At 44.7% G+C, this 16,516-nt stretch overlaps 1 protein-coding gene across 3 annotated transcripts; it reads left to right on the top strand.

The window, feature by feature from the left end:
• Positions 1 to 377: 377 nt before the first annotated feature.
• si:ch73-15b2.5 (rho guanine nucleotide exchange factor 19) lies at positions 378 to 12,749 on the top strand. Of its 3 annotated transcripts, none has more exons than XM_067970103.1 (12): positions 378 to 411; positions 1,232 to 1,317; positions 2,509 to 2,753; positions 4,082 to 4,242; positions 4,939 to 5,091; positions 5,719 to 5,845; positions 6,750 to 6,824; positions 7,890 to 7,982; positions 8,842 to 8,993; positions 10,328 to 10,474; positions 10,853 to 10,923; positions 12,137 to 12,749. In XM_067970103.1, exons 1-12 carry the CDS (start codon positions 386 to 388, stop codon positions 12,205 to 12,207), a joined length of 1,407 nt encoding a protein of 468 aa, XP_067826204.1. In that variant the 5' UTR covers positions 378 to 385; the 3' UTR covers positions 12,208 to 12,749. The 3 variants fall into 3 exon arrangements, with proteins under 3 accessions (XP_067826204.1, XP_067826205.1, XP_067826206.1); XM_067970104.1 differs by lacking the exon at positions 378 to 411 and adding an exon at positions 614 to 890; XM_067970105.1 differs by lacking the exon at positions 378 to 411 and adding an exon at positions 614 to 897.
• Positions 12,750 to 16,516: the final 3,767 nt, after the last annotated feature.

Here is a 16,516-nt window from a genome sequence, read left to right as displayed (position 1 = left end):
TGTCCACCATTAGACATTTACCAAAAGCAGCTGTGAAAGTAAAATGGAAGAAGTCATGCCAGCGATGACAGGCAATGAATGCAGTGTGAACACAGGAATCAATGGGGCATCTTCATTTCAGTGATAACTATGGTAAGCACTCTTCAATGAAGTAGGGATGGGAGGAGGCTATGCATTCTGAAATACATGGAACAATCTGGAGAGCACATTCAAACTCAGCAGACATGTGACTCTGATGGAATCTGCTGGATTGGCAGTGTGGTAACTGACTGCATGACTGGCAATCAGAATATGCCAAGGCCAAACTCATGGGTCCCTTCTGATTTGAGTGAGTTTTATCTTTAAATTTAAAAAAAACCCAGAAGGGCTAAGGACGTCAGTGAGGATGGAGAGAATAAAACAGACAATGAGGTAAATCAGGAAGTGGTGATGCCAAGCTTGGGTTTTAAAAGCCTGCAGGTTGTAAGAGGAATTAATGTGTTGCCCTTAGCCATTCAATTAAGTATTACAGATTGGGAAAATTAGCACTATTGTGCAATGAGACAGGGGAATTGGTACCATCAGGGTGTGAAGCGGATAGACTCCTACACTGCATTCGGTGACATAGACTCAGAGGCAGCTCGTTATTAATGAAATGTTACAGGGGAAATCAGGAGATAAACGGGGATTAAAGTTTAGTTTGCCAAAATCAGGTTTCAAATCAGGCGTCTCTGCCGGTAGAGCCTGATAAAGGAACATTTAATGTTAGCTGCGTTGTTCGGGCGGCTGCTGTGACCCCTCCTATTGAGTCGGATCGGCGTTTACCTCCTTATCTCGGGACTTCACACCATCTGCGGCTGAAGCGATTTGTGGCAGCAGCTTCTAGCCGATTAATCGGAGATTGTGGCCAGGTATCGGGTGAGCCGTCTGGTTGAAGCTGAGGTTGGGGAGGTGTGACCCAGTCTGAGCTGGAGGGGATTGAAGGATTTGGGGTCCTTCCCACTAAAAAACAGCTTGTAGGAATCTTTAGGCTCAAAACCTCTTCCTATTCCCTCCCTGCTCAGTTGCTTTGGGCTGGGTGACCCTCACTGGACACTGCCCTGTTAGGGAGGGGTCTGGACCATTGTTTCCAACAGTTCAGTTTGCTTTATACTGATTTCTCCAGGTTACTGCATGTACACCTTTTTGAATTAGATGGGGTTTAGTTCTCAATTTGAAGGAGGTGAAGCCAATGTCGTGTTTGTGTTTATAGAACTTGGAAGGTCCCTATTGGAAAAAGGGAAATGTCTGAAAAAATCGAGGAGCTGCAGAAAAGGGAATCCAAGTACATCCTAACCCGTAAGTGGACCAAGGCAGTTTGTTCGAGGTTATTGGGAAGGTCTGAGATTCAATCTCTGGTGTAGCTAAATTGGATCATCTCAGCACAGAAGGTGTTACAGTTTGTCTTGAATATCCTTTGTAGTGTTCCCAACGCTCCAGGATTGACCTGGAGTCTCCAAAAATTGAAAATTTATCTCCAGGACAGGACTGTGAGCAAGCAGTGAGAAAAATCATTGGGACATTAAGTATTTTTTCCTTTTTTCTTTAAACACTTTTTCACTTATTAGTTATAAAAATATTGGGGGGGAGAGGCTGTTTAACTGAGAATCAAGAATCATCCAATCCAGTAACAAAGTCTGTTTGTTTGTTTGCTTTCCAATTGGTGTGGGAAGGGGGGGGCACTGTGAGGATTGACATGTTGGGTGACCAATGGTGGGAGTGTGGGGGTGGAGTGGTTGGAGGCAAGAGGTCATGTGAAAACCTCCAGGAAAAAGTCCAACCAGAGTTGACAACTCTAATTCTCAGGCTGGGAAAGAAAGATTCTGTAATTCCTATGCTTAATGACTGTCTAGGGAATGCATATCTGTGGATGCACTTTCATGTATCAGTGCTGGGTGAGTTCTCTGATGTACTAATAACTGGCCAGCCTGGGCTGCATTTGAACCTAGGTCAAAGGCCAGTGCTCTAACTGAATGCAACCCCTGGGGAATCATTTGATAGTTGTGTGCTTTTTTTAAAAAAAAGTGGCTAATGAGCATTATCCCAGTATTTTTCTGGTAAACTGGGGGAAAAGGAGATTTAATGGATATTCATAAAGCTATGAAGGGTCCTCGGGCTGGGGAGTTAGTGATGAGAGCCCATCAATTTAAAATCTTCACCAACAGAGGGAGGAGGGAGGTTAGGAGAAAGTTCTTTATGCAGAGTTATTGGAGCGTTGAATACTTTGCCACTGGGAGTAGTTGAAATAGGCTATCATATCTTTCAAGGGAAAAGTGGATAAACACATGAAGCAGAGGAAGGTATTGGTGCGTGGGGAGAGAGCAGGGCAGTGGGATTAACTTTGTACCAATTCTTTGCTAAAGCAATCCAATCACAAAGGACTGAATGGCCTCTTCCATTTATGGTCCTATGGATTCCCTAGTAGTAAAGTTGGATTGTGTGTGAACAAGTTCTCATGTGTGTGTGTGTGTCTATAATTGATGCCTTCAGAACCACTTTACCAGAATTACTGGCTCCAGTCTATCCAAGGAGCCCCAACAAAGCCCGGGAAAGGCTCTTCTGTGGTGGATACAACACTGTCCCTCGCCGGCCTTGTCGCTTCCTCCATTCTGAACTCTTCTTCCTCCCAGTTTTCTCCCAAAGACTCCAGTTTCATCTTCTGGCATGAGATCCCTGAAGTGAAGCAGAGTGGCCTGTTGGGTGTAGTTACTGCCCAGGAGCTCAAGGTGCAGGAGGTGAGTGTAAAACCAAGTGAGGGGTGGGGATGAAGGTGGGGATGGGGAGAGCGGAAGGGGTTGGGGACAAGGGATGGTCCAGCAGCTATGAATTAACTGCTGGATGTATATGGTCCTTTTAGTCGCTAAGGAAATGGAGTTCCTTTGTAAGTTTGTGTTTTAGGATTGGCACCGTAGTCAAGGGAAAAGACACCATTGTTGCTTTGATGCTCGAAATAATCAGGTTGATGGAATGATAACATCTTTGAGGCATTTACTTGAACATAAAAGAAAACATCCTTATAACCCAGAAACCTTTGTGTTCGAGTTTTTATTCATCGTGCTGCCACACAGGATGAGGGTGAATCGAACTTCATGAACAGACCTTGTGCATGAGACTATCTTTCCAAGAGCTTGCTGAGAAAAATTTGGAAGGAATATTTTAAAATGGTTAACTGAGTTTGTACGTTGTGTAAATTTGATTTTCATGCACAGAATCTCTCTTTGCTTCTAGATTAATTTACCAAGTAAAATGATACATAGAACAAGTGTTTAGCCTGAATCAACTGCAACCACCACAACCATTTTACATAGTGCCTTTAACCTAAAAGAAATATCCCAATGAGTTTTCACAGATAGGTGTACAGGAAAAGGAAAGATTGGGAAAGGTGGCTGAAAATTTATTCAATGAATTAGGCTTTGAGGAAGTTTTTAAAGGAGGAAAGAAATATTTAGGGAAGGTATTCTCGAGAGTAGGACCAAGAGGCTGAAGGCCCTGCCACCAATGGTGGGTTGAAGGCATAAAGGTCAGAGGAACACGGCATTCAGGGGAGGTGGAATGTAGAGATGAGCCATGGATGGATTAAGGATGAGAATTTTAAATCAAGGTGGATGGGAAGCCAATATAATTGTGTGTGTGGTGTGTATATTTGGCCAAGTTGGAGTTTATGGAGGGTTTATTCCCACACTAATGGTTTGATAGTTTCTGCTATTCAGATTGGCAGCAGATGTGGACATCCAAGGTATTCTCTAGTTAACAATCTGCTGTGATTGAGGTTGACTGTTAAGACCTAGGCTACAAAAACCCAAACACAGAAAAGGAGCAGTTTTCGAGTCTTGAATAAAAGTTTTTACAGGGGTAGAACGTGAACTGTAACAGTTGGATCCGTATGAATTCAGTTACTGGTCCAGACCGTCCCTGAAATGAACTAAATTTGAGGAAAAAATAAATTCTGATTTGTGATTCTGTTCCTACAATGTGTAGCTGAGTGGCACTGATGTCATTCAGCAAGGCTGGGGTCCATGAAACTCTACTAAATGATGCTGTCTACGCTGTTTCATCTCTTCAGGCAATGTTTGAAGTTATTACCTCGGAGGCATCTTACCTGCGCAGTTTGACGGTGGCTGTCAATCATTTCAGTAAATGTCCTGAGCTGTTGGACACGCTGACTCTCACAGACAGGCACACGCTGTTCTCCAACGTGCTGGAGGTGAAGGATGCAAGTGAAAGGTGTGTGCAGCACAGCTTACTAGATCCTAGTTAATCCTCCAGAAACCACATTTGAAAACGATTTTGCAATGAATGAAAAGGTGTCTGCCAGAACCAAGCAAAATAAACTTAATTGAAACACAGGCCACCATCTCCCTGGTAGTTCAGAGGGTAAAGGCCTCAACATTGTGTAGTCCTACACCGTGCAGACCAACAGGTTCAACTCCTGGTCTGTACAGAGTTAGCTGGGCAGTGGTAAGGGTTCCACAGTCCACCGCAGTGCCCCTCGGCACTTCAGTGATCCCCTCCCCGCACCGAAGTGCATGTGTTGGGAAGGGATCTTGCTGGGCTGTGATACCCTCCGCAGTTGAATAGTCCACCAACATTCCCTGTTTCAGTTCAAACATCACTGGTCACTTGCGTGAGGTTACGAAAGTCTGCAGGCACCCTTGGAACTGGATCCTAGCAAGAGTCTGTGCCTTTAGGAGAGGGGAAGAATTGATGGAATAATGGATTTAAATACCAGTAAGGGGAGAGCTGACTGGCCAGCCAGCGTATTTTGGTTATGAGGAAATTCTTCACAAACCATTGTTACTGGGTTTCCTCATTCACGCAGTAAATGGTGTTGCCTGTAGTATGCTGCTTGGTGCATGTGCTGCATATTTATCTGCACGCTTAGTCTGCTGGCTAAACTTGCTATAATTTGTTGTTGGACAGGTTTCTGTTGGACCTAGAGGCACGTCTGGAGGAGAACATCTTTTTAAGAGACATCAGTGATGTTGTGCTGCGGCATTGCACCGATTTTCGCAGAGTCTACATCCCATACGTCACCAATCAGATGTACCAGGAGAAGGTGATGCAGCAGCTCATGTGAGTGAACCTCACTCGCAATATTCTGCTCTGAGCTTTTCCATTAATTTAATGGACCCTGAGAACAGACACCCCCCACCCTTCGGGCCATGTGCACTGCAAGAGTCTAGTCTAAAGCTCTAAAGCTACTAAGTTGTGTCAGAGCTCAGAAGCAGGTCAGACTTGCTCTTCTCCTGTTATGTTTAAAAAATGCCCAGCCACTTCTGTACTGTCCACATACACGCAAACTCTTAACAAGTAACTAAATTCTGCACTGCCCTTCTTCTCTTACCCTCTCTTTCCCCCCTCCCCAAGTTGCACCACACAACCCTCTGGATCTCCTCCTTCTCCTCCCCCACACACTTTCACTTGTGTTGCGTGACTGACCATTCAACAGACCGAGTTCTAGTCTCTCAGTCCCAAGACCATCAGGTTTCAAACTGAATGAGGAGATTTCAGTGTAATGTGCTATGGGCAAAAGTGGCAAGTGAATATCTGATAAAGCCACTAACCAACTGGTCAGTGAATGCCAGATAGTTAGACAAGTCTAAAATCAGGTAGAATTGCTGTTTCAAAATATGCTGCATTCTGATATAGTGAGTGTAATCCAGTGTGTTGCCCTTGCCCCTCTGCTTGTTTCCCTGACAGGCAGAATGTGGAATTTGTCCAGGTCCTAAAGAAACTGGAGGAACAGCCAGTGTGTCAGCGGCAGCTGCTGAAATCCTTCCTGATCCTGCCGTTCCAACGAATCACACGGCTGAAGATCCTGCTTGAGGTAACAGCCAATGATCTTCAGTAGCATTTTGTGCCCCCCCCCCACCAAAAACTTTCAGGGTGCAACACCTGATTTTCACCTCATAGTTCCTGTACTCACTGGCACTTCAATTTTAATTGGCTGTATGTTTTAAAGTGCTTGAGTTCGGCATCAATCCACCTAGGCGTGAAGAACGTTTCCAGTTGGGCACTGCAAAGGCTGCTCGTTCTGTCAGCACATGGTCCACTTACCTCAATCTATGGCGAACAACCAGTGAGCAAAGTGTGTGGACTGTATTAGCAGCTGCTCATAAACGAGTTGGAAACTTCCTTCTATCTTGGGGTGGGTGGGGGGGGGGTTGAGGCAAAATTCTGAAGTTTACTGCTAACTTGAAAGTCCCTGTGAGGGAGAAAAACTGATTCGGATTGTGAGAAAAGTACACCTTGGTGATTTAAGATTTTTAGCCCATTTCTCTTGGCAATTTTTTGATATCCCATCATTTGCTTTAACTATAGAGTAATGAGTAGGTTAGGGATAGAGTTGGTTTCACTGCTTTTATGTTGGATTTCTGCTTAAAACATTTCAAAGTCTTGAGGCTTTTTTCTCCCCTCCCTGGAGTGTTGGACTTGCACTGAATTCTGTGTCTACTCCATCAATATTTAAATAAGTAGTTGCTGAGATGAACCATGCGAGTCGGCTGCTGTTATCTGCAGTGGAGACATTTGCCACTATTTAATGCAAGTCAAATCTTTGGGCTGCATATAATTCTATTCCTGGCCAGAATGGCGATTCCCTCCAACCTGTTGGCTGAGATAGTGGTGTCAATCCTCACTTAAAATCTTTGGTCTACGCTGGAGGGAGGGGAATTGGTAGAACCCAACCTGTATTGGCCTTCCACTAATCAATCATTTTTGGTTTCTTCCAGAATATCTTAATGTTGACTTCACCAGAGTGTCCAATAACAGAATCAGTCGGGCAAGCTGTGGAAGCGATCAGGGAGGTGAGGCTCGTTGGTTTTTGTTTGGAGATCCCTCAGGCAATAGGACAATCCCAACTGGTCTCTTGCGAACTGAGACTCAAATGTTCTTGTAGGTCCTGCTGCCAAAGAGACTGGAAGCAATGTTGTTATGTCATTTGCAGTGGCCAGATGATCACGAGCAAAGGCCTGCATCATGATCTCGGCAATCACTTGAGGTCATGATGCCCAAAATCCCCAAATCATGCTACACGGGTGACTGAAAGCTCAAATGTTACTACAGCAACACACTTGATACTGTAGCATCCGATTTACTGAAGCCATTTGAAAATGGCTGTATTATAAAATCTGGTATTTTTAGTTTGACCTTGCCACTGGGTACATGAGACCCATGGATCGGGCATTTGTGTTTCACAAGACCGTGCGCAGTGTCGGAATACTGAAGCTAAGCTACTTTGAAACCTCCCTGTAGCCAGATGTTGATGTTTTTAAGGTTGTCAGGAGAGTGACTACTTCATGAGCAAGGTAACCCTGTGGGGTAGGAGGGATTGGTGGATGTAATGCTCCAACCATGGGAGGTGGTAATGTGGCTGGGGTTGTTTATTTTTATTCGTTCATGGGATGTGGGCGTCGCTGGCAAGGCCAGCATTTATTGCCCATCCCTAATTGCCCTTGAGAAGGTGGTGGTGAGCCGCCTTCTTGAACCGCTGCAGTCCATGTGGTGAAGGTTCTCCCACAGTGCTGTTAGGTAGGGATTTCCAGGATTTTGACCCAGCGACGATGAAGGAACGGTGATATATTTCCAAGTCTGGATGGTGTGTGACTTGGAGGAGACTGTGCAGGTGGTGGTGTTCCTATGTGCCTGCTGCCCTTGTCCTTCTATGTGGTGGCGGTGCTGTTGAAGAAGCCTTGGCGAGTTGCTGCAGTACGTCCCATGGATGGTACACACTGCAGCCACGATGTGCCGATGGTGAAGGAGTGAATGTTTAGGGTGGTGGATTGGGGTGCCAATCAAGCGGGCTGCTTTGTCCTGGATGGTGTTGAGCTTGTGGGTTGGAGGAAGGTAACATTCTTCTGTTTCTCCTGCAGATAGTGCATGAATGTAACGAAAATATAAAGATGATGAGACAGATTGAGGAGCTGGTCTCTCTGGAGAAGCAGCTGGAATTTGCCAGTACCAAGGTGTGCATTAGCAGAGTGCAGTGTGATATGAAATGAACTGAGGGAGCTGCTTGGCATTTCTAATATATTGTGTCGACAAAGCTTTGATATCCAATTAATTGCAACCTGTAGACAATAAATACATGACACAAGGAAGCCCGTTAACAAAATGCATTGATTCCTCTCTGTCATCTTAAAATCTTGTTGAAAAGGGTGGGGAATATTTGGTTACAAAACAGTAGATGCTGGAGATACTTAGCAAGTCAGGCACAGCATTTGTGGAGAGAAGCAATGATCCAGGCAATTGTCATTTATCAGAACCCATATTTGGTTCTTGACTTTTGCAGTCTTTTTAAAAGAAAATTGGCATCTTTATTACTGAGCCACAGTGAGTGAGGTTTGAGTTGAGGTCACTCCCTCCTGACTACTGTGCATCCAACACTGATCAGAAGAAACTTAAACTAACTTTTTTTTTTAAAAAACAATTCCCGATAGCCATATTGGATCATAACCTTTGGGGATTGTGAAGGGTTGATATCAAAGGTGACTCCATTTGAATTGGTTAATTCCTGACCAACCTGAAAGATGTGACCTGCCATTTATGTACACCAAGGCACAACAGTCCAAATTTTGAGGTTGGAGGGAAGTGGGGACAGTAGGAATGAAGGTAGGGGCTATGTTCAGTGTTGAAATGATGAGATGTCAACAATGGTGACCAAAATGAATTCCTTTCTCGAAATTAATCCAAATGACCCTGAGTTGCCTGGGTGAGACGAGCCCAGAGTGTATGGGGTGGGGAATGTGTAGAGAATTGAGATGTTTAGTTTTTCAGGTTTCATACAGTTACCGGTAATGAGTCACTCCTTCTCCTACCCTCCAGTCTCTTGCTCTTATCTCCCGAACACGCTTCCTGGTCAAAGAAGGTGAACTCGATGAGATATTTGGCCCTGAATCTGGACACAAAACTGGAAATGCAGCCAAATCTATTTATCTTCATCTGTTTAATGATCTCTTGTTGCTGTCTAGAAAAGAGTAAGTGTCTAAATACTTTTCTATTTTACATTTGCTTCTTCGTGACTATATTCACCTTTTCATTTCTGCATTTTGTCCAAAGTATATTAGGAAATGTTATGTTGGGAATATCACTGTTGTGACTTCCTAGTGTTGCTTATGTTTGGTATTGGAATACGGGGTACAGCTTTATCAACCCAAGCTGAAAGGTAATTCCTTGGAGATTCCTGAAAGTGTTTAAGGTACAAAGTGAATCTACTCCCGCTTGGCTCAATTTTTAAAAATTAATTCTCTGGATATGGGTGTCCAGCAGGACCAGGACCCCTGGCTGATAGCTATCCAGTGACTCCTGCTGGAAATATGCATTGGAGTTACTTGAGGACAGAATGAAGCTTGGCAATGATGTTGCCCATTGTTGAAAGCCTGCTGGCACTCTGAGGATTACACATAAACGGTCACTGAAACCGGACCCCAGCAGAAGTCAATACCTCCCAGTAGGGGAAAAAGTTAGAGGGAAAAATTGGTGAGGGGGGCAGTGTGTGGTGGGGGGGGGGGTAGCATTTGCAGTTCAGGGGTAAGTTAGATGCAAAATAAACACCTTCTATTCTGCCCAGTCTCAACCGTGCTCTCAACTGTACTAGTGACCTTCCCATTTCTCTCTCCAGCTGTATTTGTGGCATCTGAGACCGGCATTGAAGAATCGTTTGGAGTTTGTGCTCCTGGCATGGAGTCTTACCTGATGCAAATGGGGAATTCAGGCGTGTGTGCTCTGTGATTTCTCCATCCAATTGGAACTTGTAAAGTTACCCATTTAGTATCACATTAGGAGCAGTTTTGTGCTGTAGGCCCATATTCTCCTGTAACTGGTTTGAGACTTCCAACAGGCAGTAGATTTATTACAACAGCAGCTTATTTTCATCCATCATTCAGTCCTGGATTTGAGTCCAGTTTGTGGATTTTGGGCAGTGTAATAAACCAGTCCCCCAAGAACAGTCCATTTTTCCCTAAGTTGGGCATTTGCTTTGATTCTAAACTTTTAGATGCAGGTTTTGATGCTGTTGAAATTTAATTCAAATAAATTAGATCTATTGGGATGGTGAGGCAGGTTACTGAGGGCTACAATCTCTGACAGAAATCAACTGTGGGTGAGGAGCTAGGCCTTGCCTTGTTACCAGATCCACATACAGACAGTCTGCTAGTAAAACCATTTGAAATCTTCCTGAACTCAGTGGGTTTCTGTAAAGTTTTTTTGAAGTTAATGCCATTAATGAGGTCATTTTTTTATTGAAGTGGAAATGATTATTGGATTTTAAACCTCCACCACCTCTCATTAACTCAAGATTTGTATTCCCCAGTGATGGTAGATTTTCTGTACTGGACTATGCTAGGACCTCGAAGGTGAGAGCTGACTGCTTCGAGGCAAAGTCACTGGTCTTTGTTCTCTTCCTGTCTGAGAATCACAAAGGAATTAGCAGGAAGTTTATCGTGGGAGCAGGAAATGAGTAAGTATTTATGGATAAACAATATAGATAAAGATTCCAAGATCAAAGTACTGGAAATGTACAGCAGGTTGTGTGTGTGTGTGATGGGACAGGTTGACATTTTGGGTATCATTCAAATGTTGACTGAACTGACTCATCATGCTTTCTCTTTCTTTCTCTTGTTTTTCTTTTTCTCTCTCTCTTTCTCTCGCTGGGTTTCTATGTCCTCTCCAGGGGAAATTCAGGGTCCAAGTCTAGATCCTGAAAACAGTCAGTGATCCCGAGCACCTCTGGTGACTTGTTTTTATTCCATTTGTGTGAGTATACTTATGTGCCAGTCTGAGTGGGATGAATTGTGGCCTTGCCCTTTACTATATCTCCTCTGTTTCAATTGTGCAGATATGAAATGCAGGAGTGGGTTGCAGCCATTTCTACTCTGCAAAGAGCTGAGTGTGAACCACCAAACAAGGGTGAGTAGACTTGCAGTACCATCTGGGAGAATTAGTCCATAAAATAAAGCATGGAGTGAAGAAAGGCCAATCATTCATCAAAGCCAATCCTCCCAGACACCGTCCGGTCGACCTGATCATTGACTCTACCCCACCCATTTAATTGCATTCAGTCACCGCTCCCCATCATGACAAAGCATCCTGAGATGTTTCTTTATGGTTAAAGGTGCTGTTTAACTGCAAGTTGTTGCTGCAGCATAGCCCATGTGGACTCTACCCCACCTATTTAATCTAAGGGAAAGTTCTAAACAAATATCCCTCCTCCCCAGTGGCAATGTAGGACTACTCCAGAATATTAATCCATCCTCACATTTCTACTGGTCTGTACCTGTCCCAACAATCTCCAATCCTGCTTTCAACCGAATATTATCCAGATTGTTTTTTTGAAGGAGTTAAGTGACTTGGCATCAATTGCTTTTGCTGGGACTCTCTTCCACATCACTGCTTGGGAAGAGTGAGTGAGTGGATTCCTTTCTTCATGAGGTTTCAATTTTAAATCCAATATATATTTGTTCTTGGGATGAGGGTGACACTGGCAAGGCTGCATTTATTGCCTATCCCTAGTTGCCCTGGAGCGGTAATGATTAGCTTCTAACAACCATCTTCCTTTGTACCCGATATGACCCCAGCCATTGGAGGGGTTCCCTTTTTTTTGACCCATATCGACCTCTGATTGCATCTACACTATCTATGTCTTTTAGAATTGCAGAGATGGCCTCACATCTCCCTCAATCCTTTTTCTTTTTGCCGCTGGGACATCCACCTTTTTTTGTCTTTTAACTTTGCTCCTCCCCTGGTTTTTCTTGGGAATCCCAGGAAATGCTGAGCACTGACCTGAGTCAGTATCTGGAAGAAATGAAGTGGACCCAATGTCGGAGCTATCTGTCTCTCCCACCCATCCTTCAGATATGGTGTTTGCTGTTGAAACAATGATTATGAAAAGAGGGAGAACCGTTGGGTTTGGAAACTCCTACTTTATTGTTTTATTCTCCTAAATATTTGTGAAGTTGTGAGACTTGTGTAGTTTGCACGACAGAAGTGACCTGCTGCGATGGTCACCATGACTGCTCCGCTGGGCTGTTAGTCTCACTGGAGCATTAATGCACCACAAACTAATCCCTTGTACATGAAGATGAAGGAACAATAACTAACTAACTTGTTTTAAATTGTACAGCAACTTGGTGTGTAGAAATGAGCGAATCTGATCATTCCACAGTCTGCAAATTCAGTGACAGTGAGGCCTGACTAAAAGAACTGATTGGATAGCCTCTTGGGTGCTTGAAGAGATTGCAATTGGAGAGTGAGTGATCTGAGATCAATGGATGGCCACTATTCTAAACTGGCATCGAGGATTCTGACTCTACAGAACTGAAGGATTCTGTGCAGTGTTTCTCTTTTGATTCAGGATGAGCTGCACCTGTTAAAGACATAGAATTGTCATGTGTTGTTACTCAACCAAAGAAATCAATTTATAGCCTGCAGAGTTCTATTCCTTATTTTCCCTGGTCAATTCTAGCCCCGAAATTTGGACTTGTAGGACATGTACTGATTGCGCCAGATGGTAAGTGCAGACCTCTTGGTCCTGGCTCAGACAGAATTACTGTTTACTGCGGGCCCCCTCCAGTTTTAGACTTCTGCTGGGGCAGGAGCCACACCTCATGTTGAATCAGTTGGAGCCGGTCCTTGAACTGAATGTTTTATGGGCACTTGTTTTAGAAGATGTAAAATTTGCCAACTGCTACAAACAGCTTTTTATGCTTGTGTATCTTTTTCTTTCTACGCAGAGAGCTAATAAAGATTTTAAGTGTTTACTAAACTGCTTCCAAATCCTTTGTTTTTCCAAGTCTGTACCCTCCAGTTTAACTGGTCAGAGTTTGGAACTCAATAGTAGTGTGAGCTGTTGCGGCCAGTAAGGAGTTTTCTTTGCCCATTCCTGGATCCCAATGCCTAGTGGGAGTGACTCAAGGCTCAATTTGGTTCTTGATTAAAGGCAAGTCATGACTCAGGGCGGGATGGAGGGGCTTCTCACTTGGGGTACCTGCATCAAAGTAGGGGCTCTGCTGTTGGGTAATGGGAGATCATCCTGAAAGATTGCAGGGGAGGAACAGGCGGCTTGTTTGACCCAAGTTATGGGAATGAGCTGGGGCAAGGGGCTGTTAGTTGGAGTAACTCTTAATACTTTAGTTGTGGAGATGGGACAGACATACACTAGTCCAAGTCCAACAAAGTGATCTTTTTTTAAATGGTTTATTTAAACCAAATATAGGAGGTGTAAACAATAGAGCCGACATTGTACTGACGTACTCTGACTCAGTCTCTTGCTGTTAAATGCAGCTGAAGATCTAAATTGCTTCACTGGATATGGATTTTCCCTCCCTCACTGTCTTGTCTCCATTTCCTTCATCTATCTCTTGATGCTAGCAGCAATTTGGTGACGTTTCCTTCCCTCATCTATCCCAATAATCTACCTCAGCTATTTACAGTGGGCAGGTACACAGCAGCCACGAATCAGTGCGGCTGCAACTTCCATTTCCAAAAAGCTTTTTCAGCCCTTGCTCGAACAGTAAATGAAAAGAACGTTGGTGTCTGGGGTCCATGTGTGCCATTTCCATCTCCTTCCTCTGCTATGTTGAGAATCTGACTTAACCTATCTTCAGCACAAGTCCTTTTGCACTGTGCTGGGGTGGCAGCTTGTTCCAAAACTGGGAGGAATAATGTCTTCACATTTAAGTTGTATTCAGTTTGAGGTCCCATGCTTCTGCACAAAATCCCCCCTCCCCATTGCTGATTGTCTTAACTTGGCTCATCTCTTTTCCCACCTATATTTAGCAATAACTGCCAGAATCCCCCTCTGGCACTGTCCTCTAAAACTTGAACCATCTTTGTTCCTGTTCCTTGCATCTCTAAGCTGGAGGCTCTGGTTACTGCTGTTGCCCAGCAGTCTGTGTGCAATTTGTGCTTCTCTTCCTACTGCTCTGTTTATAAACTGATTTTTATAATTAACCTCACCCAAGTCATTGGTTCCGAGCTGTGGTAGTGAGCTGCACAGCCAAAAGACCCCAGGGCTGATTCTCAGGGTGTGCGGAACTGGCACCTATAGGCCATGAGAGGATTAAAAATGAGCCAGGGTTCCTGCTTCTCTCTGCTCTGCAGTGAAACCTGCTGGAGTGTGTGTGTGGAAGTTGGGTGAGGAACGTGCTTTGATTGTGGTAACTGTCATGATCACCTAGCCTGCCCCCACTCACTGTAGGGAATGTACTGGAGGATGGCAGGTTCTTATACAACTGTAAGCCCAGAAGGAGATAGGGGGAAAAGAGAGAAAATTAGTAAAATAAATAATTGCACTCATCTGATCACATGACAGCAATCATGGATGTCTTTATTGCACCAAAGTAGAAATGTTACACGAGAGAATAAATCAACTGGATATTTGATCCAAGCATCAAATCTTTGTGCTCAGAAATTCTCCAACGATGGTGAGTACACGGCCCGCGTACACCAACTGTGCACAGCAGCGCAGCTGTCTTTTTTCCTACTTACAAAGTGCCTGTACAAGTGCTCCCCCAATGGGAGCGCTGGTTTAAGTTGGCAGTGATGAAATTAGAGATATATATATAAAAAATTACTTAACCGTCACTGAGAAACCTTTTCAATAACGCAATGAATTTCATTCAATAGATGCCACACGTCACGAGTGACACATTGGGTTTAGGTGCAGGTTGTAGTGATGCTAAAGGTGAGGATATGGCATAGGCACTCAACACCCAAGTGATGGCCTCAGAGGCTTCTTTGTTTGACCAGGGTCAAGTGTAGAGGAATGGCTCTCTCAGCACCTTCCCCCTCAGTACAACTTCTCTGTCTGCACCAGGCAGACTTGTTTGTGTCTTATGGCCTCTTTTTTTTTTCTCTTAGAAACATTCAAGTTTGCATATGTTTTTTAACAAATCACACCTGCATCCCTCCAGGGCTCATTCAATCCTGGATCCCAAAGGTGAAAGGTCAGTGATTCGTCACATCCTCTCACCAATTAGTGTAAACTTACATTTTCCTGGTTAAATGTACATAGAGCAGGACTGAGTCAGTATCAAAATTATAACAAGTATTTATATAATGAACAGCTTCCAAATCTTGAGAATTTCAGAACAATAACTTAGCACCTTAGCAGAAATGGTAGTGTAACCATGGTTACCAGCACTAGGTGCACGCATCTCATGTCTATCTTGGAGGCACATTCTGGTCATGATTAACACTCAGTACATGAGTGTACAGAACTGTAGTATTACAGTGAGCAGGTTCGGGGGCTGCTGCAATGATAGCAGTGAGCATGTTCAGGGGCTGCTGCAATGATAACAGTGAGCAGGTTCAGGGGCTGCTGTAGTGATACAGTGAGCAGGTTCGGGGGCTGCTGTAGTGATACAGTGAGCAGGTTCAGGGGCTGCTGTAGTGATACAGTGAGCAGGTTCGGGGGCTGCTGTAGTGATAACAGTGAGCAGGTTCAGGGGCTGCTGCAATGATAACAGTGAGCAGGTTCAGGGGCTGCTGCAATGGTAACAGTGAGCAGGTTCAGGGGCTGCTGCAATGATAACAGTGAGCAGGTTCAGGGGCTGCTGCAATGATAACAGTGAGCAGGTTCAGGGGCTGCTGCAATGATAACAGTGAGCAGGTTCAGGGGCTGCAGCAGTGATACAGTGAGCAGGTTCGGGGGCTGCTGTAGTGATACAGTGAGCAGGTTCGGGGGCTGCTGTAGTGATGCAGTGAGCAGGTTCGGGGGCTGCTGCAATGATACAGTGAGCAGGTTCAGGGGCTGCTGCAATGATAACAGTGAGCAGGTTCAGGGGCTGCTGCAATGGTAACAGTGAGCAGGTTCAGGGGCTGCTGCAATGATAACAGTGAGCAGGTTCAGGGGCTGCTGCAATGATAACAGTGAGCAGGTTCAGGGGCTGCTGCAATGATAACAGTGAGCAGGTTCAGGGGCTGCAGCAGTGATACAGTGAGCAGGTTCGGGGGCTGCTGTAGTGATACAGTGAGCAGGTTCGGGGGCTGCTGTAGTGATGCAGTGAGCAGGTTCGGGGGCTGCTGCAATGATACAGTGAGCAGGTTCGGGGGCTGCAGCAGTGATACAGTGAGCAGGTTCGGGGGCTGCTGTAGTGATACAGTGAGCAGGTTCAGGGGCTGCTGTAGTGATACAGTGAGCAGGTTCGGGGGCTGCTGTAGTGATACAGTGAGCAGGTACCAACTCTGTAGACTTACCTTTTTGTTGTTGGGATGTGGTAATCCTGGCAAGGCCGCATTTATTGTCCCTCAGTTGCCCTTGGAAGGAGGGTGATGATTGTACTGGTAGACCACTTCAGATGGCATTGAGTCAACCACAGATTGGGGATGTGGGGCAGACCAGGTAGGGTTGGCAGGTTCCTTTCCCTGAAAAATGTTGTGATGTGGAGATGCCGGTGATGGACTGGGGTTGACAATTGTAAACAATTTTACAACACCAAGTTATAGTCCAGCAATTTTATTTTAAATTCACAAGCTTTCGGAGACTTCCTCCTTCCTCAGG

Source organism: Heptranchias perlo, chromosome 32 (assembly GCF_035084215.1).
Source record: "Heptranchias perlo isolate sHepPer1 chromosome 32, sHepPer1.hap1, whole genome shotgun sequence".
NCBI classification, from domain to species: domain Eukaryota; kingdom Metazoa; phylum Chordata; class Chondrichthyes; order Hexanchiformes; family Hexanchidae; genus Heptranchias; species Heptranchias perlo.
This window is presented reverse-complemented; position numbering and strand designations above follow the sequence as displayed.

Coding starts and splice junctions, on each gene's coding strand:
- si:ch73-15b2.5 (XM_067970103.1), top strand. CDS start 386: ATGGAGAGAATAAAACAGACAATGAG. Junction 412..1,231: donor AGAATAAAACAGACAATGAG/GTAAATCAGGAA, acceptor TTGTGTTTATAG/AACTTGGAAGGTCCCTATTG. Junction 10,475..10,852: donor ATCGTGGGAGCAGGAAATGA/GTAAGTATTTAT, acceptor TCAATTGTGCAG/ATATGAAATGCAGGAGTGGG.